Source organism: Acanthochromis polyacanthus, chromosome 7 (assembly GCF_021347895.1).
Source record: "Acanthochromis polyacanthus isolate Apoly-LR-REF ecotype Palm Island chromosome 7, KAUST_Apoly_ChrSc, whole genome shotgun sequence".
Classification (NCBI taxonomy): Eukaryota; Metazoa; Chordata; class Actinopteri; family Pomacentridae; genus Acanthochromis; species Acanthochromis polyacanthus.
The window spans coordinates 16,581,491-16,607,854 of record NC_067119.1 but is presented as its reverse complement, the minus strand read 5'-3'; the positions used below and the strand labels follow the sequence as shown (position 1 = coordinate 16,607,854).

Here is a 26,364-nt window from a genome sequence, read left to right as displayed (position 1 = left end):
GAATAGACTCCTAAATGTAGTGCGCATGTCGCCTTTATTACGGTAATCCAGTGCCGGCATTTGATTGGCTGAGCGGCCAAATTCTTCCAGATTGCGTCCTCTCCAGTTCTCAGCTGTGGCTGCTGTCAAAGGACAGAGCAAGTGGGCAGACCACAACAGTTGTACAGCGAACATCAGAAGAAATATGCTTAAAAAGCAGTAACCTGTGCTTCTAAAAAGGACGCCAATAATCTAATATACTACAGCAGGTAAGGCGAGTCGTTTTGCTCCAAATAAGAGAAAGTCTGTGTCATCTAAGAACTTCCCGTTTCTGTGCCAAGAATTAGCGAGCAGGGAGTCTGAATGAGTGTCAGCGTGTGGCGAAGAAATGAGGATAAAAAGTGTTGGGTTTTGTGTCAGTTTAACTAATACAAACGCCGAGACTGTGGGCTTTTGTGTCGTTTACTTGTTTGCTCAAACCAGCGCTCAGATGCACCTTGGTCTGTTGGTATTTTAAGCTAGCCAAACGTTAGCTTGTAGCGGTTCTTAGCTGCTGTGTATCAGATTCTCAGACTAGCTGATTAGCTCCCAGCTGTAGAGAATTGCAGTTAGTTTTATTTCTCCATCTGTTTTAGTTGTTTTGTCTGTACATTTATAAGTGATATTCCTTCCCTCCACTTTCACCTTCAAGTAGAAGATAGAAATAGAAGTGGAGGTACAACTCTTTGAAATTGTATTACGTGTCATTTAAGCACAATAAGAGCATACAAACCCAAGTGCACCGAGATCTTACTGTCCCTACTGTGGTTATTACTACTTTTACATAATATGTTTGTACAAGTTATTGTCTAACCCCTACAGATGATTTTTATATTCAGTGCCCAGGCACTCCTGCAACAGGAAACAAGATGGCCACAGTTTACACATGAAAGCATGTGAGTGTGATTTGTTTGTCAGACTAAACAATTGTGCACAGCATGCATGCATGAGAGCCCTACCTTTCTGCTTGTGAGTAATGGCTGGAGTGAACACTTTTGTTACTATATTATGTCTAAGTCAATACAGTCATTGTTTGAACATATTGTTTGATCAGACCTAGTAGTGCAAGATGCATTAGTCTCATTAGATTGTGTTGTGCCCCCTGCTTGTCCTGCCTGTTTAGAATGAAATTAAAAATGATCAGTAACCCACAGGATGAGAAGGAAGAGGGAGTGAAATGTTCAATTTCAACTGGCACTGAGTTATAGTGAAACTCAAGTTTAGTCCAGTCAGCTGCTGTACTCATAAGGACTTAGATTGGTCAAATTCCAATCTTGGCAAGATATTGTATTTGTGTGGTGATATCAGCCCCACTTAGAATAACAAATTTTCTTTCATTCTGGTTCCCATTTGATGAAAAAGCCAAATGGACAATTCTAGGTGGGGTGGTTGCCTGCTTTCATGTGCTGTTTGCCTAGAAACAATTACACGTTCAGTCCAGGCCAGTTTCTGGCTGTGGAAATGTGCACTCACACTGGGTGTTCCAACAAGGATACAAAACTGGGGCATGTACAAGATCTACTTTGTTACTTGGCAGACACAAGAAGTACCAAACAGCCAATTACAGACAATCTCAGCATGCTTGATTTCGTAGAGTAGACACAACGATGAAGTCTGGGAGGAATAGAATTGTAAAGGAGTTCAGGGACTCCATCAAAAATCATTGCATCAGGTGTTCAGGCTTTATTTGCTTGAGGAACAGGTAGGAAGTAGAAGTGAAGGTTCAGAAAATAACCTATAAGACAAAGACTGAAATCAACTGAAGCTGCATCAAGGCGGTTTCCTTGCTAAACCTCAAAGCCACCAATAATTAAAATGTCTGATAATTGGTGGTGGTGCTGCTTATTCAGTCTGCCGCTTTGGCTGTGGATTTAATGCTGCTTTCTAGGCAGCATTTCCTAGACATGTGGTTCTGTGGCATGACTCTGCCAGCTGGCTGCGCTTGTGATTTCCTTCATCAGATATTGTGTTCAAAGGAAAGATGCACATGATACAGTGCAAAATGGTTCCTCTGAATCAGTTCTTTAACAGCAAGAGCGGTCAAATAGAAAATCACACGGGCTGTTTGCTTGGAGGTTTTTAAGGTCAGCAGTAATTTACATGCTGACTGAGTTGCTGAACAAACGGAAACCATCATTATGTGACCAAACAGTTAAACACAGGGACTATCCTAAAAGTCATTTGCAAACACTATTTGATGTAGCATAAAGCATTAAAAGACGTGCAGGCACACACATTTGTTTAACTTAACGCCACTTTGCTTGTTGCTTTGTGCAGGTGATATTTGCTGTGATAACATGAACATATGAACATGGCAAGAGGAGTGTAGTGAGGAATGTAGGAGGGCAGGAAAATGTCGACAGCATAGATGAGTGGTATCTGTCGAATGAAGCCGCCCTGACTCAACTGAATGTTGTTCTGTCTAGGTCATGAAATTACTCAGAGTTAGATCTTAATTTTTTTGTTTCACTGACCCATACATTTTTTGGGAAATTGTTTTAACATAGTTTTGTAATCGCTGGCTGCAGTTCACAGTATTTTCTTTTTTTTTTTCCTTGTATTTTAAAGCAGTTCTTGTCATGCACATTTGCACGTCCTGGTCGGTGAACTATGAGGGACCAAAATAGGAACTGCTTTGCTGCTCCCTGCGTCACGTGCTCACAAGTCTAGTTGCACTTCCTCTGGGTGTTCGTGTGAAGGAAGGCCAACAGGAATTTTACTGGATAAATAAAATCGCAAGTTGGGTGACAGGACAGCATTTACTTTCTGGCTTGATAGGAAAAGCTTGTATTATTTATCTACAACTAGAAGAGGTTGTGTCAGGATAACTGTGGCCGGCCTCTTTCTGCACCCAGCACAACACAGCATAACACCATTTAGCAGCGAATCGTAGGTCACATGCATGACATAGCTCCAACAATGATGATTCTATCCAGGCCAGCGGCAGCAGCAGAAAGTCTGGTAGAGGACCTTGTGTAAAGTGATTATGCAGTAATCGAAGTACATGTGGCGTCATTTTAGGAAACCCTGCAGTCGTGTTCTGTTGTGTGTTTTTATTTATGAGCTTGTTTTACTCCTAAAATAGTAGAGATAATTTATTTGTTCATGTTTGCTCTCCAGATGCCCCATTTCTGCATTTATTAAAGTGTTTCTTCCAGTTAGCATGTGATGTACAGTATCTGCCCGTCTTTCACATCTGTCCTCTGTTTGCTGCGACCACCATGATTTATCTGGTAGTACGTCTTCGTGTGGAGCTTACTGCGAAGGAGATTATCATGATCTTTCAGAGCTTTGTCTCTCAGATGACACGCAAAATCACTTCTGACCACATCCAGATTAATGACAGCCACTGCGGTCAGCGTTTGTAATCCTTGAGTGTGTTGTGTACATGGACGGTACCTACTGTAGCTGACAGTCCTCACTGACAATAGCTTCATCATATCAATATGTGATAGGGGTCTGATACTCTATACCATACATTCAAAGTTGTGCACTCCAGGCCTGGATTGTCAGATGCAAGAGTAGCTTACCATTAAAACTCTGGCTGTTAACTGCTCATGGAACCCAGTGTATAATATATAAACTTGTCCCTGCCCATGCTGGTAATGTATCTTGTATACAAGTTATCCTTAACAACCTTAAAAAGCCTAAGGAATTGAAGTGTTTATCTTTGGCAATATGAACTACTGCATTAAAATGCTTTCTCCAGGATTCAGAATCCCAGTAGAGCTACTTTCTATAGCCAGCTGTTGTGAATCAGTTGAAAATTTCCCAAGCAGGAAGGCTAGACGAAAATGGTCATGTGTCTGCTGAACAGTAGTTATTTGGGTTAAACACTAGGCAATTTGGTGAACTCTGTTTGCCTTCTCATCCTCAGAAACTTTCCACCAGTGGACCTTCCAGACCAGTGACTGTCTACCATGTTGTCCAGACTGAGGACAACCATGTCACTGAGGCCCTGCGTCTCTGTTTGCAGATGGGCTCACACCAAAGAAAAGGGCAAGCCTCTCATGCTCAACCCTCGCACCAACAAAGTAGGTTGATTACTGACGTTATGTTAATATGTCAGCATTTAAAAAATAAAAAAAATAAAAAAAATTCTGCAGCGCGTCAGCCCAACATCTTGGGCTAATGACATGTTGTTATTTTTATGCTTGAGCTGAAAATAATTGTGATATTTGTTAAAATTGTACAATATTGTTTGATCACAGTGTAGAGAAGACTAAGTGTTTTGACTACTGAAAGTAATTATGATGCATCTCTTATATATTCTTTAAATGTTGAGGCCTCATTTGCATATTTATTTATTTAGATTTTAGTAACACTTCTGTATCTCCCTGGAGCCCTGGAGGTGTCAAGATCTCTTTTTACATTCCAGCATAAGAATAGCTGGGAGCTTTGACTTGAATTGATTCTGACAGGTCTTTTTTTTTTTTTTTTTTTAGTTGACTTTCTCTGTATCTTAATAAACAGAAATGAAACCGGTTAAAGCTCAGATCTTAGTATTCAGACATTGTGTAAACTAAAATAGTTTCTGATTTAACATCTAGACATCAAACTGAAAAGTATTGGTGGCACTTTTGAAGTCTGTTGTATTTCTGACCACACCCAGCATCATGGTTGGGTTTCGTTACAAGTGCCAGTTAAGATGTTGCCAAACAACCTTTCTCTTTGTAAGTCTCTTTACTTCTGCTCTGTAGAGACATCCGAGATGTACAGAAAGTTATATTATTTTTTCTTTTGTATGGTATTCCTTGCTTTTTTAGTTCAGTTTTAGATCATTGCTTTTCAAATGTTATGCTTTGCGTTGCCATGCACAGGTAACCACACTCAGCTTCTGCATCATCTTGACAATGTTCTTGTCGTGTTTTTCCGTCTGAATGTCACAAATGACATTTGTAACATGAAGCATTGGCTCCTTGAAGTTACATGATCTCACTCTGTGCAGGTTATGCTAAACTTAGACCAGACATGGTGCACTAAATATAGAAATTCCAACTGACATATAAGCTGGTCAAAGGCCAACTGCCCAGCGGTCCCATAGACCGTGGATGTACGAAATGTGACATCACCTTTTGGTTTGCAATTGAGTCAATTTGAACATTTTCTGGCTGCACTGTTTATTTTGCCTTGTGCAAAGTAATATCTGTACCTCAGATAAATCTTCAGGTTTTAATAGTCTTGACTTAATAAACAACCTATGGATGTGCTGTCTTTTATCTGCCTAAGGAATAATTCTCACTGCTCTTTTCTGTAAAATATACAATGTTTGAATGTGACTAAAGGGATGTGGTCCTGTGTTTATCTACTTATTTATTAAATATGCAAACAAATGCTCAACATGTAAGATGAATGATCTTTGTGGAACAATTTAATTTGCAACAAATAAAAAAAGATAATTTAAACCAATTAATTCATGGCAACGCAAAGCACTAAGTAATTTTTAAATTTTGTCTTGAAGCAGTATTTATCTGTTAAAATCTGTCAGTTTTAAATGTGCTTTTTCACAACAAAAGTACAGTGTTTCAAATTGCTCTGAATATGTGAAAGCACTGTGACAAATCATAGGATATATTGATTATTATATTTAGGAAATGCGTACACAGTTAAAATGGTACAAATTCACTTTTCAAGATATGCGTTGCATTGAATTTGATAAATTCAGCTCTTTTTTCTTTATCCCTCAAAGTACTCAAATAAAATGTGAAATGAGAAACATTTGAACATTTGAATTTCTACTTAAGCTTAGAGTTGAAATTCTGTGTAAAATGGCAAAAACTAGATACTGGAGGTTTGCAGCAGGTTGCTCTGTGCTAATGGGAGCTGAAAGAAGTGAAATGCTCCATCGGCATGACTCAGCATTTTTCCAGGGGGAGCCCCAGCATTCATCACTCTCACTAAATAATCAGCCCCTTCCCCAGCCCCAGAAATGATGGCTTCTATGTGTTCTGCCCATATTTCAGCCAGATGAGAGCCTGTACAGCTGCATACACACACATGTTCACATAAACTGCAGGAACATGAAAACATCATCTCTGTTAGATATGGGGTGTTTCTGCCTACAGCGTTCTTCATTGGCTTCTTCGAGGCTACTCCCCCTCTCTTACCCCCTTTCCTTCCCCTTTACCCTGCTACCAAAATTGCTTTAATCTGGTTTACCTCTTTCCCTCTGCTGTCATTTTCTCCTTAAGGAGTCAATAGTTCACTCCATCATAGGGCTCAGAGTGTGCCCTCTAGTGGCAAAACCCCATCACAGAATGCTAACTTTTTCTGTAGCAGATTTTAGTTCAGTTGTAATTGTTTTTATTTATTTGACAAGGGATGTAAATTAAAATTATTTTATTTATTCATTTGTGTTTTTTTTAAAACTTAGAATTAGAAAACTGTAGCAGCAGATTTTTTTTAGTTAAACTTCTCAGAGATATGTGACGTCTCTAGTGTGAAGTCACATTTTTTTTAGACGGTCTGCAAGATGTATCAGAATCACTTTATTCATCCCCGAAGGGAAATTCAGTATCATGCCACAAGAAATGTCAGGGTATTTAAGCAAGTCTTTAAACATTTGTAAGACAATCTTTTTCCAGAGAGGGACTTCTACCGTTTCTACCAGAATTTATTTAATCAGTTACCTCCTGTATTTGAGGCAGAAGAAGAGTTAGAAGAAGAGTTCAGAAATTCATAGTTACAACTGTCTTTATGTCTTTATATGTCAATGCTACCTGAGTTTAGATAGGTTAACATCACTTAAAAATGCTAATTTAGCAATGAATAGAGGCAGATATAATTGTTTCCATTGTCTTCCTCTTCATAGCTTTCTTCTTTGTGCATGTTTTTTTCCATAGGGCATGGCCTTCTCTCTACAGGAGCGACAGATTTTGGGGATTCATGGTTTGTTGCCCCCCAAAGTGGAGACTCAGGACACTCAGGCCATGAGGTTTCAGAATAATCTCAAGAAGATGACTGATCCCCTGGAGAAGTAAGGACACATTTTAGTTAAAGCACTGTAAAATGGCTCATACATGTGACCATATACAGCCTCAGTTTTCCTCTCTTTCCAAATTTCTCCTCTTTTCCACACAGGTATATCTACCTGATGGGCATCCAGGAAAGGAACGAGAGGCTTTTCTACAGGGTGCTGATGGAAGACATCGAGGAGTTGATGCCAATTGTCTACACTCCCACTGTAGGCCTGGCCTGCACGCAGTATGGACACATCTTTAGAAGACCCAAGTAAGCATTCAGTCAAACAACAAGAGTCATCTCCAGGGGCTTTTGCTATTTTTTGCCTATAATGTGGGATTTACTGTACTTTCTGGACTATAAGCTGCTACTTTTTTCTCATGCTTTGAACCCTGCGGCTTATCCAACGATGCAGCTGTTGTATAGATTTTTACAGGCAAGCTTCATGCCATCAATACGTTTAGGCTCTTAACATCAGAATGAAATTACCAAACAGGTCACAGTGGACCAATTAAACTGTTTGAATTAAATCAAACACACACACACACACACACACACACACACACACACACACACACACACACACACACACACACACACACACACACACACACACTAAATTCTTCAGATCAGTCATTTTGCACTTCATGCACACACCCTCATGATGGAAAACGCATAAAGAAATGCAATATGATGCAGCTTTTAAGTTACAGGCAATTGATCTGCCTGTCGAAGAAGGAAATAGAGCGGCTGCACGTAAGCTTGGCATCAATGAGTCCATGGTGAGACGTTGGAGTCGACAGCGTGAACTGACTGAATGCTTGTTACTGCCGTGTTACAGGCACTGTTTGGGAAAAAAAGCATTTATTTAATTAAAAGTTAAAAAAAGTCTTTGTGTAAGTATGTCATGTTACAATGAGGACACCTGCAGCCTATAGACAAGTGCAGCTTATATACAGGGATGTGATTTTTCCGCGAATTCGCGGAATTACGCTTTTTTTCAGGGATGGGAATTGACCGCGGATCCGCGGATTTCATTTATTTGAACGCCGATTTCACAAGTTTGGACACTTTATTGTCGCTGATACTCCCACGCGATGGTAACAACGTTAACGATAGCTTGTTAACGACGATTGTAAACGGCCCAGCGATTGGAAGTCGGTGCGCCGCCGCACAACAACAATTTACTGCCAAATGTTCCAGGTTTGTGCAGCCGAAAAACTAAAAGCTGTTCTCACCACGTTTGGTGTAAGCACACAGGACTTCAAGCATTAGTCAGTCACCTGAACAAGTTAAATAACGATTTCAGGACCAGTTTAAAAAAGAAATTAAACATTTTTTTGCCGTTTTGTATCAAATAGAATCTTACCATGATGGCTAAAATGGCTAAACTATCACTGTATTTCTTTCATTAGAGGCTTGTTCATCTCCATTCGGGACAGAGGACACGTCCGCTCCATCCTGGACAACTGGCCAGAAACTAATGTGGCAGTGAGTACCAAAAAACTTCACCACAGTAATACGTGTGCAGTACGTTTACAGTGTAAAAGAGATTTCACAGACTGAGAATTTTCAAAATTGACTGCAAATGCAGAAACAATCACGTTCTAATTATGTCAGAAAGTCTACAAAAGTCTTGTTAATCGACCTGCTAGTGTCCACATATTCTCCATTCACCTGAGAGAGGTCAAGTTTAGTACAGCTCACACATGTCTGCTTGTAAGATTTTAATCTGCATTTCTGCAAACTAATGCACTTTACTCCTATCTCCTCCCTCTCTCCCCCTATAGGCAGTAGTAGTGACTGATGGAGAGCGTATTTTAGGATTAGGAGACCTGGGTGTTTATGGAATGGGAATCCCCGTTGGAAAACTTTGCCTGTACACTGCCTGTGCTGGCATTAGACCTGAGAAATGTCTGCCTGTGGTGATAGATGTAGGCACAGACAACGAGGTATGAAGGCCGTGTGGATGTTTTGTGTTTACTACATGTGTTTCTGTGCTTCTTGTGAAAGAGGGTAAAGTGTTTGTCCTCATGTTCTTTCTGTGTCCTCGTCTTCCCTTCAGACTCTCCTTCAAGATCCACTATACATGGGCCTGTACCAGAAGCGAGACCGCTCTCAAGCCTATGATGATCTGATCGATGAGTTCATGGAAGCTGTGGTGGAGAAATATGGGCAGGACACTCTGATCCAGTTTGAGGACTTTGGGAACCACAATGCATTCCGGTTCCTTAGAAAGTACAGGGAGAAGTACTGCACCTTCAACGATGACATCCAAGGTTCACACATAATCCTGAACATAGAAATCCAGACTTGTAATGTGACATATATTTTGAGTATATTGTACAGATGATGTATACATGATTCTGGCTTTGAAAGTAAGTTCACTTTTTAAAAGTGCAAGTCCAGTCACACCATATGAATTATATATAATTTAGAATTAAATTGTGTTGGTATAGCTTTCCAGTTTATGAAAAGGCTCATTTGTGAAGCCACTTTTACACATTTATTTAAAATTAACAGCTGAATCATTGTAATACAGTTCCACTGATGTTGCTTAAAGAACCATTAGAGCGGTTTGAGCCCGTTTACAAACTTTCTGCTGTTTAATTGTTCAGTAACGGGTAACATCCATCCAGACTGCTGCTGATTTAATTTTTCATTTTGCTGTGAAGAGTTTGAGATGTGCTTGAAAATATAACGACAACAATAGTAACCTTTATTTAGCACCCTTAAGAACAGTGTTCACAAGGTGCTTTGACAGTCAAAACATGCAAACACAGACAATCAAGTAAGACATGAGGAGACAAGGCAGAGCAGTCAGTTCAAATAAATAGTAAAAATGATAAGTTAAATGGATAACTAGCTAGGTCAGCACGCATAGCAAAGAAAGGAACTAGGCGATTTTAAAAGTAAAGAATACGTTTGAAGGTTAGAAGTTAGAAAGTAAAAATCAAAAAAATTAGAGAATTAAAAAATACATGAATAAAACCTAATCCATTATGCTGAGCATACAGTACTGTGACCTTTAAATTGCATTACTACTGCAATTGTTCCAGATCCATTTTGAAAACTGTACACTCATGAGGAGAAAGCTGTGTGAAACAAAATGCATTCTTCAGAGACTCAGTGTTTACTATTCTATTTTTCTGCATGTTTTCAGGCACTGCATCTGTAGCCCTTGCTGGTCTGTTAGCAGCTCAGAGAGCCGTTGGCAAACCCATCACTGAACACAGAGTGCTTTTCCTGGGAGCAGGAGAGGTAAGCTAATATTTATCCTCTTGTCAAGTCAAGCCCTCTAAGTCTTTTTTTTTTTTTTTTTTTTTTAAATTATTATTGCTTCTTGCAATATTCTCCTCTTCTCTCCAGTCTGTAATGTGAAAGTCCTTTATATCCTCAAAGGAAACAAGGCCCATTTTACAAGTCACACTGCTGCCTACTCAGCAGCACTGATAAGAAACTGTAGCCCAACAACAGCAAAAAGAAGACTTGCTTTGTTTTCTTATTTAAAAATAAAGCTTAAGTCTGTGTTTGTATGCACTGTCTAAATACTTTCTTTATAGGCTGCCCTTGGTATTGCTAATCTGATTGTAATGGCCATGACGGAGTCAGGGGTGTCCCAAGACGAGGCCCAAAAGAAGATCTGGATGTACGATAAATATGGTTTACTTGTAAAGGTTAGTAATTGTCAGTGTGCGTGACTCAGGCATTAATGACCAGAAAATACTGTACACACCATGTCTGTGTGGCTTCCTGTCTGGCCCTCTGTTTGTACACTGTTTAGCTTGTTTTACTCTATTACTATTGATTTCTAATTGCCACTAATGTACCATATGTGACTCCAGGGCAGACCACAGGAAACAGATGCTAACCAGGAGGCATTTGTCCACGACAGTCCAGGGGATGTACAGAGCTTCCTAGATGCTGTCAACACCATTAAACCTACAGCTATCATTGGTGATGAACATCTATTTTTTTTGTATTTGTGTAACTTTAATCTCATAGTACTGTCTGCCTTTTTATGTTTCAGCAATGATCATCAGCCAGAAACTGAATTAAAGAAATAATATAGTTTAATTTGTAATGTTCTCATTTAATTTGACCCAGTCAGGATCATTTAAGGCAGCTGATAAATAACATCTTAATGTTTCAAACTGTTTAATTTGATTTAATCCAATGTAGGAATCAAAAAATAGTCTTAAGTTTTCCTGTCAATGCTCTGTGTTTCTTTTAATTTCAAACTCTACTTAAGCAGTAATGATGGATCACAAACCCATACAATGACCAGTTTTTCCTCTTTCCTTCTTTCAGGTGTGTCAGGAGCTGGACGCCTGTTCACACATGACGTCATCAAGGCCATGGGAGCACTGAATGAACGGCCAATCATCTTTGCCCTGAGTAACCCAACCAATAAAGCAGAGTGCACAGCCGAGGACGCATACAAACTAACTGATGTAAACATTTTTTCTACCTGCTTTTTCTTTCTTTTTCGACTAACTGTGAACTGAAGCCTTATAAAATCAAAGTTCCTGTTGTTGTCCTTTCTTTTGTCCCTAATAAACCAACGTCATTCTCTACCCTTTTTTTGCTGTCTCGCAGGGTCGATGTCTTTTCGCCAGTGGCAGTCCATTTGGACCAGTGACTCTGAGTGACGGCCGTGTTCTAACACCAGGACAAGGAAACAACGCTTATATCTTTCCAGGTGAACAAAAGAATGTTTGTAATTTACATTCATAACCAGAGGAGAGTATGAATTGTGACTAAATGGTGGATTTTGAATACATCCCCTGATCATAAATAATGACTGTTGATAACTTAAAGTGTTTAGAAGGAACACTGGATGAGTAACAACGTGTAAAAACCAAATGCACTTTTTTTTTAATGTGCATTTCAGGTGTGGCCCTGGCTGTAGTCGTCAGTGGAGTCAGACACATCAGCGACACGGTGTTCTTAGAGGCTGCCAAGGTCTGAATACGTCACAAAGTATTTCTGCTAAAGTTCATCTTTACCTCGCCCTCACCTTGACCTGCACTTTGTTGCTGAGTCTGTCTTGTATGCGTATGCCCTGCAAGCTCACGTTGAACCCTCTTTAATCCTTTCATGTCTCCTGTTCTCTCTCTTTCTAGACTCTGGCATAACAACTACATGATGAAGAACTTTTAAGACTGATTCTGCTTTGCACTTTTTTCCTATCTGTTCTCTTCCTTCATTTGTTGGGCTTCATTTGACTTCTTATCTCAGTTGCCAGGAAAGCACTATCATTTGCATGTTGTTACTGTAAGGAGGGGGAATTGGCAATTCTGTCACATGATCTAGCAAGTGTTTCATTTTTCCTATTTTCTTGTTTTCCTCATTAGGAAGCGCGTATTTAATCTATGTCTGATGATAAACGACAGAAGTATATTAAAGACAAATGATGTAGTAGTTTTTCTCTCATAAATTGTTTTTAAAAAAAAAAACTTTACTAAAGATTCTTTAGCCTAAAGGATTTTTTTGTACTTTTTCCAGACCCTTGCAGAGCAGCTGACCGATAAAGAACTGGCTGAAGGCAGACTCTACCCTCCTCTCTCCAACATCAGAGAAGTCTCTGTCCAGATGGCTGTCAAGGTAAGTCACCTAAGTTGTCCACCAATTCTAACTGTACCGGTGTTTCGCTATTGATCAACCTGTTAAGGTTAATATAAGTGTTAAAAGTTACAGCCTAAATGTAGCCATTTCTGTTTTCATCTTATTTTTTTAGTCCATGGCCCACAGCCAAACAGACAGTCAAAATGTTATGCCATTTTGCATTTAACTTTTTTGCTATTTTATTGTTCAGCACTTATGTCGGTTCTCGTGTTCTTTTTATATGACTGTAGATACTGGTCAATGCTAAACTTGTTCTTCTTTGCTACAGGTGATGGAGTATGTCTATGCTAAAGGCATGGCGTTCCGTTACCCTGAGCCTCAGGACAAAAACGGTTTTGTACGTGCTACTGTCTGGAACACCCAGTATGATTCCTTCCTTCCAGACACCTACGACTGGCATGGTGTCAACTTTAGCCCAAAGACTAAGTCGAAGTAGAACAGATCCTCACTTTGCCTCAGGTCAAAATGGCCCTCTGTTCCTTTGTTTTCCACTTTTACTCATCACAGATTTTAAGACTGTTGTTAGCTTAGTGCAAATACATTTATTAAAATGGACCTCAGCGATTCCCTAATCCCTCCATTTTACTGCATTTGCACTAACTCTTCTTAATGGATCTGTGAAAGGTTAGTAGGCAGTGACACTTGGAAGAGAGGCTCATTTGAATAAGAATAGAAATTTTCTATCCACATAACAGCTCTTTGTTATCTCTGCATTACGTATAAACCTTGATAGAGCCAGAGGGCCACCTGGTGGTGGAAAAGGGCAGTGTGGAAATCTTATTCCAATCCTGAAACATTGAGATACATTTTGTCCATTACTCTGCTTTGAAAAGAATACAGCAAACATTTATATCAGCGTGTGGATAGCTACAGTTATTTGCTGTTAGATTTAATCTATGTGATTGTCATATACACCAGCACTAACATTACATTAAACAATTTAACAGTATGTAAATTAGACAATAATCCAAACTACAGGGACAGTTGTGCCACTGCTGAACGTGATGCATTTTTTCTAAATATTTTTTGGTCATGAACAACCTTAGAATAAGTCGCCCTTGTGAACAAATGCCATTTGTAATACAATTTATCTTTTTCACCTATTTTAAGATATATTTAACTATATTTTAATGCAATGCTCAGAGTCTAGTTTGATGTGATTTACACTCCAAATGCTAAACTTTCTTTAGTTTTGCAAAATCTCCATTATTGATACCACTTTGATTACATATAGCCACCTAGAGACTGCCCAGCTTCATGCACATGTTGTGTGAGACACTTTGAGTACTGCTAAGGTAGAAAAGCATTACAGAGGTGCAGGTCATTACAGTGGAGTGTGGATTTCTACATTGCCTTTTTTCCCATCAAGAGGGCCTGTGTGGCTTCTTAAATCTAGCCAATGCTTGGTGTGAAACATCGATCAGAGAGTTAAAAAGTTTGACTTTTGTGTGCAAACTAGAAGAGAAATAGACAATATTACTCAAAGGTGCAATTAAGTGAATAATTCAACTAAGACCTGCTGATGGTCTGAAGCTGAAGAGATTTTTTGAAGGGAAATTAAATGAAATTTATATCTAGAAACATTCAATGCGTCCTGCAGCTCCACAGCACTTGAACTTCCACTCCAGTTTTGTATTTAGTTTGAAGGATTTTGTCACATTGTATTTATCTTTGAGAATGTATTTTATTTTGTATTTAGATGTTTTGCAAAGCCTGCAGTCAACACTCCTGTAAGGAGTTATAATATGAAAAATCTGACCCTAAAAATGAATAATTTTGTTTGTTGCATACAAACTTTACATAAAGTATGCCCTACATATTTAAGGAAACGATGTGCAGTATCAAATAATTGGATAAATGTTACTTTTATATTTTATGAACTGTACATGCACTTTTTGGTAATGGTCTCCTGAGCACTTATGAAGTTGTGTTAAATACATCTGTGTGTGTGTGAGAGAGAGAGGGTATAGCTCTTTATAAGATCCTGTACAACAAACTTACAAATTACACTCCTATTTACTGTTACAATCTACCATGATCATCAACAATAAGTAATAAAATCAGTTTATACTGTATATTTAGACACCAAAAATAGGCTAAGCTTGCTCATTTAATACATCTGCTCTGCCTTTATTTAGAGATGGAAATTCTAGCTGTCTTGCAGAGTAACTCAAATTTTACCAAATAGCCATGCTGGGAAAAGTCACAAATATCTTGGCAGAAGAGAATATCTTGATGGGATCACCAGCTGCGTCACTTTCCCTCCAATGAGTACCCAGTAGTCATTACAATTATTACATGACTACTTTGTACTCATGGGTCGGACCAGCTCCCGCTTTGGATTCGGCCTTTATTTAGATTGCAGCTACAGGCTTGTAAAATTTTGTGCCTATGGTTGTGACGCTATCACTAAAATCTTTCAGACATAGAAACAGCTGTTACAGTAGGTATTTCAAGGACAACATTTTGCCATAATGACACAGACACACAGATTAATGAGGTAATGAATGTTTTGGCCTTCTTACATGGCTTTCATCCTCACTACCCTTTGCAAAAAAAAAATCTTCCAGTATCAGTGTCTAAAAAATGGTCCTTACTGTTACTGTTATGCATAGTACTTCACACTAAATGGTGCCAATAGATAGGGGAGAAAAAAAACTAGCAAATGTAGTTGTGAGAAAGAACAAAGCAGCTAAACTATACATTTATCTTTTTCTAATATTTCACATATGTATGTCGGTTTACAGCCATCGCTGTGTGACGCTTTGCTGATAATTACCTGTGCAAGGGTCTTTGTTGGATCTTCAGTTTTAGCTCTGTGTGTTTCATGTAAAATGCTGGAAATGAGATGCTCTGACCATATACACAGGATATAATTGAACTCTTTCAGCTCTAACAGTTAACTGATGCCATTAAACCACTCAGTCTATGTACTTTCCACACACTCTGTCAAAGCCACTGGCAGTGTTGTGCATTAATCTTCAGATGTTTAAATATATTTACTAGTCAACTGTATTAATTTTTAACCTCAGGAGATTGTATTCGGACCTTTTAACCACCTGCATAGAAGTGCCTGCATGATGTTCATTGTCACTCGGTGCTCCATAGCTTAGACCTTACAGTTTGCTGCGAGCAGAGCTTAGAAATGACTCAACAGCACTATGAATTTAATAGAAAGGATAATTGTTTTGTATAAAGTTATTTAACTCTGTACTATTCAACATGAAGTATTTTCTCTGTTTGACTGTGCACCTTTAAGTCCTGAGTACTCACTGTACTATTTGTGGCAATTTTTTTTTCTACTGATGTCATTGAAGTTTCCAGTAGTATTATTTAAAAGAAACTATATGTAAACGATTCAGTGTGTGCTCATGTGTCTAAATGCTGTCAACTGTAATCGTCCAGTGTGAATTATTTCTGTGTTATGTCAGTTTTTGTTTCATGTGATCCTTGGCAGCCCCATTTTTAAAAAGTAAACAAACAGTTTTTATTGTAGGGTGCATTCATGTCGTGTTTTCCCCTTTGAGCTGATCTCTGAAGTTTATTTTTGGTACACAGGAAAATTGCCTTAGCGTTTGTATGCAGAGGGCAGCAAGTTTGTGTTAGTGACGTGGTTGTCCTCAGTCTGGACAACATGGTAGACAGTCACTGGTCTGGAGGGTCCACTGGTGGAAAGTTTGAGGATGAGAAGTTCTGCTTTGATGTGTTAACGGTGAAGAATAAATCCTATTTTACACGCTTCCACTGTCTGATGGTTTTTTTATTTTTAACTAATTCATGTGTACAGATCTGTTTCATCAGCTGTTTATTAGTCTGTCTATATGCAGCCATTTGTTGTTATGCACTTTGAAGTTTAATGGCCGTTTTTAGCTGACCTGTGTGGTGAGGTCCTGTACCAAGAGTTTAAGCAGGTTGGGAAGAGTTTGTAGTTCTTTGGTCTGAAAGCACAAGAAGAGTCGACTCATTAAAGAAGAAAACAGGAGCTATTGTCTTCTGTCACTCTGCAGTTTCCTTAGACTGAATGCCAACTTTCTATTTTAAATTATTTACTGTGTGAGCCCAAGAAGACTTCAATAAACTCCCTCCATCCCCTGGACACAACATATTTTATTAGCATGTTAAATCTTTTTTTGTTTGTTTTTGAGTTTTAATCACAGTTTTAGCACAGTTTTTTTTCTCTTTGAATGTTTAGTTTTGTCATCTGTGTGAAAGGTGTTAAATAAAGTTGAATTGATAAACTGAATAATTGACTAATTCATGATTGTGACAACAGAAGTATTTTCATTGTGATTTAAGGGTTTATTTCATTTTTAAGGTTGGAGTTAAAATCTTGAAAGAGAAAAAAGATTGAAGAAGTGAACTACATTAAAAAAACAAATCAAAAAAATATTTAACACAATGAAACCTTTAAAAAGAAAATTAAACATTAAATAATATTAAACATACAAAATCTTTAATTGGATAATTGAACAGAAGATACCAAATATGTAATTATGAAAGTAAATGCTTATTTAGACAATATTAAACATTAAAGATGAAATATTTGAGCTAAGTGTTTAAAAATACAATTAAACAAAAAGAATATTAAACATTAAAAAAAATACAAAACATTTAATTAGATTATTAAACCTTTAAAAAGACATTTAATTTAAAATTTTAATGTTTAATTAGAAAATTAAATGGCAAAGACAATAAAATTTTAAATAGGAATTAAACAGAAAGTGCAATGAAGCATTTCAAAAGAGAATTATACGTTAAAAGGTAGTAAAACATTCAAAAAGAAAAACTTTAACAAAGATTTATTCTAAATATTAAACATTGGGAAAGAAAAGGACATTTTTCAAACAAGCCGATAAAACATTTGTTAACAACAGTTAAACATTAAAAACAAAACATTTCAAAATCAAGTCAGACATTGGAAAAGAATAAAAGGTGAGAAAAGAGCAAAATTAAACATTTAAGAAGAATCAAACTAAAGACAAAACATTTGAAAAGATACCATTTAGATTTTAGAAGGTCAAATTAAACAGAAGAGACAATAAAATGATCAAAAAGAGCAAAAACAGATAAAGGTCTTGAAGCATTTTCTAGTCTGAAATGAAAACATCAAGTTGTTTCTTCAAACATTTCCTCTTTTTATATTCTTGGTTTTATTGTGGACAGATTTACTAAGAACTCATTTCAGAAAACTGCTTTCCAGATAAAGTCTACTAGTAGTTGAAGGCATCAATCAAACTAATGTTACCTTCTAATCTCCACAAACTTTACTGTTCAGTGAAGAGAATCAAAGTTTGTTCAGGATTTCTAAAGAACCCACAGTGAAAGTCTGAGAAGAACTCAGATGGATGGTCTAAATGTGAAATCAAGACTCATGGTCACAGGTTTTAAGGTTTCTGTTTACCAGAACATTCAAACTAACAGAGATGTACTGAGAAGCTTTAAGGATTTCAGCCCTCAGACTGTTTCAAAGTTCAACCTAACAGACATATATACTGACAGTCAATAGAAACTTTGAGGTAGAAATGTACACAGAATTCTACTTGTAGGGGGGTTGTAATTATTCATTGTGGATTTACTGATGATCTAGTGCCCTGGCAGTTGACATAATGATGAGTTGTCATTTTGTCATGATTCATTGCACATGGGTTGGTCACTTTGCAAAAGTGAACCAAATACACTCCAAGCAATACTCAGTGAGTATCTGCACAATTTGAGAATGGGTTTTGAAGGCCTATATAAAGGCCCAAAAAAGGCCACCATTGTGAGTCCAGTGCACAGCATCATGCCGCGTCTATCACATGAACAACGTCTCCGGGCACTGGCTATGGTGGAGGCCGGTTTGAGCTACAGTGATGTAGCCAGGCGTATGGGCTGTTCCCAACCCACAATCAGAAGCCTGGTCCAAAGCATCGAAGCAAATGGAGGCCATACTCGGTATTGACTGTTGTGACTTTGTGTTTGGCAGGTGCCGTTTTCTTTTGTGAAATTCTTTATTTTGAAATCATTCTTGAAACTTTAGATTTTTGTTTCTGTATGCCAATATGCTAAACAAATGATTCATATGAAGAAAATCCAGTTTCGGGCTTCAAAATAAAAATGATGTTGAAAAATATGGTGTCAAAGTTTTTAATGACTGTCAGTGTACTAAGGAACTTAAAAAAATTTCAGCCCTGTATAAAGGTTCAAACTAACAGAGAACTCCTGAGGAACTGAGAAGATTTCAGTCCTCGGACTGTCTCAAAGTTCAAACTAACAGAGAACTTCTGAGGAACTGAGAAAATTTCAGCCCTCAGACTGTCTGAAAGCTCAGCTCCTGAGGACTCGGGAGGTCTGGAGGCTTTGGAAAGTCTTGGAACTGAGGGTTCAACCCTCCAGCACAAAGGTTGAAGTCCAACCCCATGAGAAAAACGGTTGAGTCGAGACTCGAGCTAAAAAAACAAATAAACAAAAAACTCAAAAATGGCAAAAAAAATTGATGATAAATGTGCAAAAACAAGAAGCCTTAGTGTCTGAGTGAGTAGTTCAGGGGTTAAGAAGAAAGCCTGTGAAGTGGAAGGTTGTAGGTTCAAGACTTACCACTGGCAGTTTTCTTTCTTTGTCTTTGTCTAAGTTTTTCAAAAAAATTTAAGCTGGGTCTGCTCTTGAACCAGCAACCTGCAACTCTATAGACAAACCCTTAACTCACTGAGCTAAAGTTCAGTTAAAAACTTTTATTAAAGGGGGAACCAGACTGTACTAAGTGTGGTCGAGTATAGAGAGGTGTTTTGTGGGTTTTTAAGGCCGATAGTTATTAGTGAGACATTTGGAGTAGATATTCATTTGCAGGAAATGAAAGTATTTAAAATCTTGGAGTTAAACTTAGGAGAACACAAACTCTAACAGAAAACTTTGTTGATACGTTTTAGTTTTGTTTACAGATGTTAACTTAAAGGAGTTTTATTTGTTTTATTTTATTTGCCATACTATGACGTTGTTTGGAAGAAAACTGCTCAATAGTGTCTTTCGCGGCCTACTTTACATTATTTCATCATATGGCATGTTTTTAAAGTATTTCCTTTTTTGGATTTATTTTGATAGCAGCAGTGAGAAGTGACAAGAAATGCAGCAAAGGGCCATGGGCAGGAATCGAACCCAGGCCGCTGTATCAGCAACCAGCCCCTGTATAGGGGTCACATGCTTAACCAGATGAGCTATACGGCACCCAACACACGCCCTTTCACAACATGTTGAAAAAATGGCATTTTTTTTCCAACATAGTATACTATGGCTTTTTTTTGGATCAAATTCCTGACGATTTATTTTTCAAAGAAAGCTGCTCGATAGTGTCTTTCGCGGCCTACTTTACATTATTTCATCATATGGCATGTTTTTACGACATGAAAAAATGGCATTTTTTTCGACATAGTATACTATGGTGTTTTTTTTGGACAAAATTCATAACGATTCTTTTTTCAAAGAAAACGTTATCATGGTGTTTTTTCAGCCTACTTTACATTATTTCATCATATGGCATGTATTAATAACATGTTGGAAAAAAAAAACATTCGACATAGTACACTATGGCGTTTTTAGAGCGACATGCTATACTATGACGTTTTTTGGACCAAAGCCTATATCGTGACGTTTTTAGAGTAACATGCTTTACTATTACATTTTGAAGAGCAACGTGCCATACTATGACGTTGTTTGGAAGAAAACTGCTCGATAGCTTCTTTCGCAGCCGATTTTACATTATTTCATCATATGGCATTTTTTAAAAATATTTTCTTTTTTGATAGTAGCAGTGAAGAGTGACAGGGAGAAGACATGCAGCAAAGGGCCATGGGCAGGAATTGAACCCAGGCTGCTGCGTTAGTGACCAGCCCCTATATAGGGCTCTCCCACTTAACCTGATCAGCTATACGGCCGCCCAACAAACAACATGTTTTTACAACAAGTTGAAAAAATGGCATTTGTTTTGGACATAGTCTATTATGGCATTATTTTTGGACAAAATTCATGATGTTTTTTTTTTCCAAAAAAAATTGCTGTATAGCGTCTTTCGCGGCCTACTTTACGTTATTTCATCATATGGCATGTTTTTACGACATGTTGAAAAAATGGCATTTTTTTCGACATAGTATACTATGGTGTTTTTTGTTGGATAAAATTCATGATGACTTTTTCTTCAAAGAAAAGTGCTGTATAGCGTCTTTCGCGGCCTACATTACATTATTTCATCATATGGCATGTTTTTACGACATGTTGAAAAAATGGTATTTTTTTCGACATAGTATACTATGGGGTTTTTTGGTGGACAAAATTCATGATGACTTTTTTTTCAAAGAAAATTGCTGTATAGCGTCTTTCGCGGCCTACATTACATTATTTCATCATATAGCATGTTTTTACGACATGTTGAAAAAATGGCATTTTTTTCGACATAGTATACTATGGTGGTTTTTTGTTGGATAAAATTCATGATGACTTTTTCTTCAAAGAAAAGTGCTGTATAGCGTCTTTCGCGGCCTACATTACATTATTTCATCATATGGCATGTTTTTACGACATGTTGAAAAAATGGTATTTTTTTCGACATAGTATACTATGGTGTTTTTTTGTTGGATAAAATTCATGATGACTTTTTCTTCAAAGAAAAGTGCTGTATAGCGTCTTTCGCGGCCTACATTACATTATTTCATCATATGGCATGTTTTTACGACATGTTGAAAAAATGGTATTTTTTTCGACATAGTATACTATGGGGTTTTTTGGTGGACAAAATTCATGATGACTTTTTTTTCAAAGAAAATTGCTGTATAGCGTCTTTCGCGGCCTACATTACATTATTTCATCATATAGCATGTTTTTACGACATGTTGAAAAAATGGCATTTTTTTCGACATAGTATACTATGGTGGTTTTTTTGGACAAAATTCATGACGATTTTTTTTTCAAAGAAAACGTTACCATGGTGTTTTTTCAGCCTACTTTACATTATTTCATCATATGGCATGTATTAATAACATGTTGAAAAAAACAAACATTCGACATAGTATACTATGGCGTTTTTAGAGCGACATGCTATACTATGACGTTTTTTGGACCAAAGCCTATATCGTAACGTTTTTAGAGTGACATGCTATACTATTACATTTTGAAGAGCAACGTGCCATACTTTGACGTTGTTTGGAAGAAACCTGCTCGATAGCTTCTTTCACGGCTGATTTTACATTATTTCATCATATGGCATTTTTAAAAAATATTTTCTTTTTTGATGGTAGCAGTGAAGAGTGACAGGAAACAGGGAGAAGATATGCAGCAAAGGGCCATGGGCAGGAATCGAACCCCTAGCCACTGCTGTTTTTTCAGCCTACTTTACATTATTTCATCATATGGCATGTTTTTACGACATGTTGAAAAAATGGCATTTTTTTTCGATGGCGTTTTCGATGGCGTTATTTTTGGACAAAATTCATGATGATTTTTTTTTCAAAGAAAACGTTACAATGGTGTTTTTTCAGCCTACTTTACATTATTTCATCATATGGCATGTTTTTACTACATGTTGAAAAAATGACTTTTTTTCGACATAGTATACTATGGTGTTTTTTGTTGGACAAAATTCATGATGACTTTTTTTTCAAAGAAAATTGCTGTACAGCGTCTTTCGTGGCCAACATTACATTATTTCATCATATGGCATGTTTTTACGACATGTTGAAAAAATGGCATTTTTTTCGACATGGTATACTATGGTGTTTTTTTTGTACAAAATTCAAGACGATTGTTTTTTTTTTTCGAAGAAAACTGCTCCATAGTGTTTTTCACGGCCTACTTTACATTATTTCATCATATGGCATTTTTTAAAAATGTTTTCTTTTTTGATAGTAGCAGTAAAGTGTGACAGGAAACAGGGAGAAGATATGCAGCAAAGGGCCACGGGCAGGAATCGAACCCAGGCCACCACATTAGCGATCAGCCCCTGTATAGAAGTCACCCACTTAACCCAATGAGCTAAACAGACGCTCAGCATATTATATGTTTTTACAACAAGTTGAAAAAGTGGCATTTTTTTCGACATAGTATATTATGGTGTCTTTTTTGGACAAAATTCATGACGATTCTTTTTTTCAAAGAAAACGTTACCATGGTGTTTTTTCAGCCTACTTTACATTATTTCATCATATGGCATGTATTAATAACATGTTGAAAAAAACAAACATTCGACATAGTATACTATGGCGTTTTTAGAGCGACATGCTATACTATGACGTTTTTTGGACCAAAGCCTATATCGTAACGTTTTTAGAGTGACATGCTATACTATTACATTTTGAAGAGCAACGTGCCATACTTTGACGTTGTTTGGAAGAAACCTGCTCGATAGCTTCTTTCACGGCTGATTTTACATTATTTCATCATATGGCATTTTTAAAAAATATTTTCTTTTTTGATGGTAGCAGTGAAGAGTGACAGGAAACAGGGAGAAGATATGCAGCAAAGGGCCATGGGCAGGAATCGAACCCCTAGCCACTGCTGTTTTTTCAGCCTACTTTACATTATTTCATCATATGGCATGTTTTTACGACATGTTGAAAAAATGGCATTTTTTTTCGATGGCGTTTTCGATGGCGTTATTTTTGGACAAAATTCATGATGATTTTTTTTTCAAAGAAAACGTTACAATGGTGTTTTTTCAGCCTACTTTACATTATTTCATCATATGGCATGTTTTTACTACATGTTGAAAAAATGACTTTTTTTCGACATAGTATACTATGGTGTTTTTTGTTGGACAAAATTCATGATGACTTTTTTTCAAAGAAAATTGCTGTACAGCGTCTTTCGTGGCCAACATTACATTATTTCATCATATGGCATGTTTTTACGACATGTTGAAAAAATGGCATTTTTTTCGACATGGTATACTATGGTGTTTTTTTGTACAAAATTCAAGACGATTGTTTTTTTTTTTTCGAAGAAAACTGCTCCATAGTGTTTTTCACGGCCTACTTTACATTATTTCATCATATGGCATTTTTTAAAAATGTTTTCTTTTTTGATAGTAGCAGTAAAGTGTGACAGGAAACAGGGAGAAGATATGCAGCAAAGGGCCACGGGCAGGAATCGAACCCAGGCCACCACATTAGCGATCAGCCCCTGTATAGAAGTCACCCACTTAACCCGATGAGCTAAACAGACGCTCAGCATATTATATGTTTTTACAACAAGTTGAAAAAGTGGCATTTTTTTCGACATAGTATATTATGGTGTCTTTTTTGGACAAAATTCATGACGATTCTTTTTTCAAAGAAAACGTTACCATGGTGTTTTTTCAGCCTACTTTACATTATTTCATCATATGGCATGTTTTTATAACATGTTGAAAAAAATCAAAAAAAAATTCAACATAGTATACTATGGCGTTTTTAGAGCGACATGCGATTCTATGACGTTTTTTGGACCAAAGCCTATATCGTGATGTTTTCTGAGCGACATGCTTTACTATTACATTTTGAAGAGCGACGTGCCATACTATGATTTTGTTTGGAAGAAAACTGCTCAATACCGTCTTTCGCGGCCTACTTTACATTATTTCATCAAATGGCATGTTTATACGACATGTTGAAAAAATGGCATTTTTTTCGACATAGTATACTATGGTGTTTTTTGTTGGACAAAATTCATGATGACTCTTTTTTAAAAGAAAATTGCTGTATAGCGTCTTTCGCGGCCTACATTACATTATTTCATCATATGGCATGTTTTTACGACATGTTGAAAAAATGGCATTTTTTCGACATTGTATACTATGGTGGTTTTTTTGGACAAAATTCATGACTATTTTTTATTCAAAGAAAACTGCTCTATAGCGTCTTTCGCAGCCTACTTTACATTATTTCATCATATGGCATGTTTTTACAACATGTTGAAAAAATGGCATTTTCTTTCGACATAGTATACTATGGTGTTTTTTTGGACAAAATTCATGATGATTTTTTTTCAAAGAAAACGTTACCATGGTGTTTTTTCAGCCTACTTTACATTATTTCATCATATGGCATGTTTTTACTACATGTTGAAAAAACGGCATTTTTTTTCCGACATAGTATATACTATGGTGTCTTTTTTGGACAAAATTCATGATGATTGTTTTTTTCAAAGAAAACGTTACAATGGTGTTTTTTCAGCCTACATTACATTATTTCATCATATGGCATGTTTTTACGACATATTGAAAAAATGGCATTTTTTTCGACATAGTATACTATGGTGTTTTTTTGTTGGACAAAATTCATAATGACTTTTTTTTCAAAGAAAATTGCTGTATAGCGTCTTTCGCGGCCTACATTACATTATTTCATCATATGGCATGTTTTTACGACATGTTGAAAAAATGGCATTTTTTTCGACATAGTATACTATGGTGGTTTTTTTTGGGACAAAATTCATGACGATTTTTTTCAAAGAAAACGTTACCATGGTGTTTTTTCAGCCTACTTTACATTATTTCATCATATGGCATGTATTAATAACATGTTGGAAAAAAAAACATTCGACATAGTATACTATGGCGTTTTTAGAGCGACATGCTATACTATGACGTTTTTTGGACCAAAGGCTATATCGTAACGTTTTTAGAGTGACATGCTATACTATTACATTTTGAAGAGCAATGTGCCATACTTTGACGTTGTTTGGAAGAAACCTGCTCGATAGCTTCTTTCGCGGCCGATTTTACATTATTTCATCATATGGTATTTTAAAAGTTTTTTTTTTTGATGGTAGCAGTGAAGAGTGACAGGAAACGGGGAGAAGGTATGCAGCAAAAGGCCACATGCAGGAATTGAACCCAGGTCGCTGTTTTAACGACCGGCCCCTGTATAGGGATCGCCCGCTTAACCCGATGAGCTATACGGTCACCCAGCATATAAAAGTGGCATTTTTTTTCAACACAATATACTATGGCGTTTTTTTCGACAAAATTCGCATACTATGACGTTTTTTGAGCAACATGCTACACTATGACGTTTTTTGGACCAAAGCCTATATCGTAACGTTTTTAGAGTGACATGCTATACTATTACATTTTGAAGAGCAACGTGCCATACTTTGACGTTGTTTGGAAGAAACCTGCTCGATAGCTTCTTTCACGGCTGATTTTACATTATTTCATCATATGGCATTTTTAAAAAATATTTTCTTTTTTGATGGTAGCAGTGAAGAGTGACAGGAAACAGGGAGAAGATATGCAGCAAAGGGCCATGGGCAGGAATCGAACCCCTAGCCACTGCTGTTTTTTCAGCCTACTTTACATTATTTCATCATATGGCATGTTTTTACGACATGTTGAAAAAATGGCATTTTTTTTCGATGGCGTTTTCGATGGCGTTATTTTTGGACAAAATTCATGATGATTTTTTTTTCAAAGAAAACGTTACAATGGTGTTTTTTCAGCCTACTTTACATTATTTCATCATATGGCATGTTTTTACTACATGTTGAAAAAATGACTTTTTTTCGACATAGTATACTATGGTGTTTTTTGTTGGACAAAATTCATGATGACTTTTTTTTCAAAGAAAATTGCTGTACAGCGTCTTTCGTGGCCAACATTACATTATTTCATCATATGGCATGTTTTTACGACATGTTGAAAAAATGGCATTTTTTTCGACATGGTATACTATGGTGTTTTTTTTGTACAAAATTCAAGACGATTGTTTTTTTTTTTTCGAAGAAAACTGCTCCATAGTGTTTTTCACGGCCTACTTT

At 37.0% G+C, this 26,364-nt stretch overlaps 1 protein-coding gene across 5 annotated transcripts; it reads left to right on the top strand.

Moving 5' to 3' along the window:
- Positions 1-78: 78 nt before the first annotated feature.
- Positions 79-16,347, top strand: me2 (malic enzyme 2, NAD(+)-dependent, mitochondrial). 5 transcript variants are annotated; one of them, XM_022197286.2, is made up of 16 exons: positions 79-248; positions 858-914; positions 3,896-4,052; positions 6,861-6,994; positions 7,099-7,248; positions 8,394-8,469; positions 8,769-8,930; positions 9,044-9,257; positions 10,142-10,239; positions 10,542-10,655; positions 10,824-10,935; positions 11,290-11,432; positions 11,578-11,680; positions 11,873-11,943; positions 12,487-12,585; positions 12,875-16,347. In XM_022197286.2, the coding sequence occupies exons 3-16, from the start codon at positions 3,939-3,941 to the stop codon at positions 13,040-13,042; spliced, it is 1,758 nt and encodes a 585-aa protein (XP_022052978.1). In that variant the 5' UTR covers positions 79-248; positions 858-914; positions 3,896-3,938; the 3' UTR covers positions 13,043-16,347. The 5 variants fall into 5 exon arrangements, 4 of the variants coding, with proteins under 4 accessions (XP_022052978.1, XP_022052979.1, XP_022052977.1 ...); XM_022197287.2 differs by having other exon boundaries at positions 841-914; XR_007943123.1 differs by lacking the exon at positions 858-914 and having other exon boundaries at positions 12,105-12,585; positions 12,875-12,923.
- Positions 16,348-26,364: the final 10,017 nt, after the last annotated feature.

Coding starts and splice junctions, on each gene's coding strand:
- me2 (XM_022197285.2), top strand. CDS start 3,939: ATGTTGTCCAGACTGAGGACAACCATGTCACTGAGGCCCTGCGTCTCT. Junction 8,470..8,768: donor GGCCAGAAACTAATGTGGCA/GTGAGTACCAAA, acceptor CTCCCCCTATAG/GCAGTAGTAGTGACTGATGG. Junction 12,586..12,874: donor CTGTCCAGATGGCTGTCAAG/GTAAGTCACCTA, acceptor TCTTTGCTACAG/GTGATGGAGTATGTCTATGC.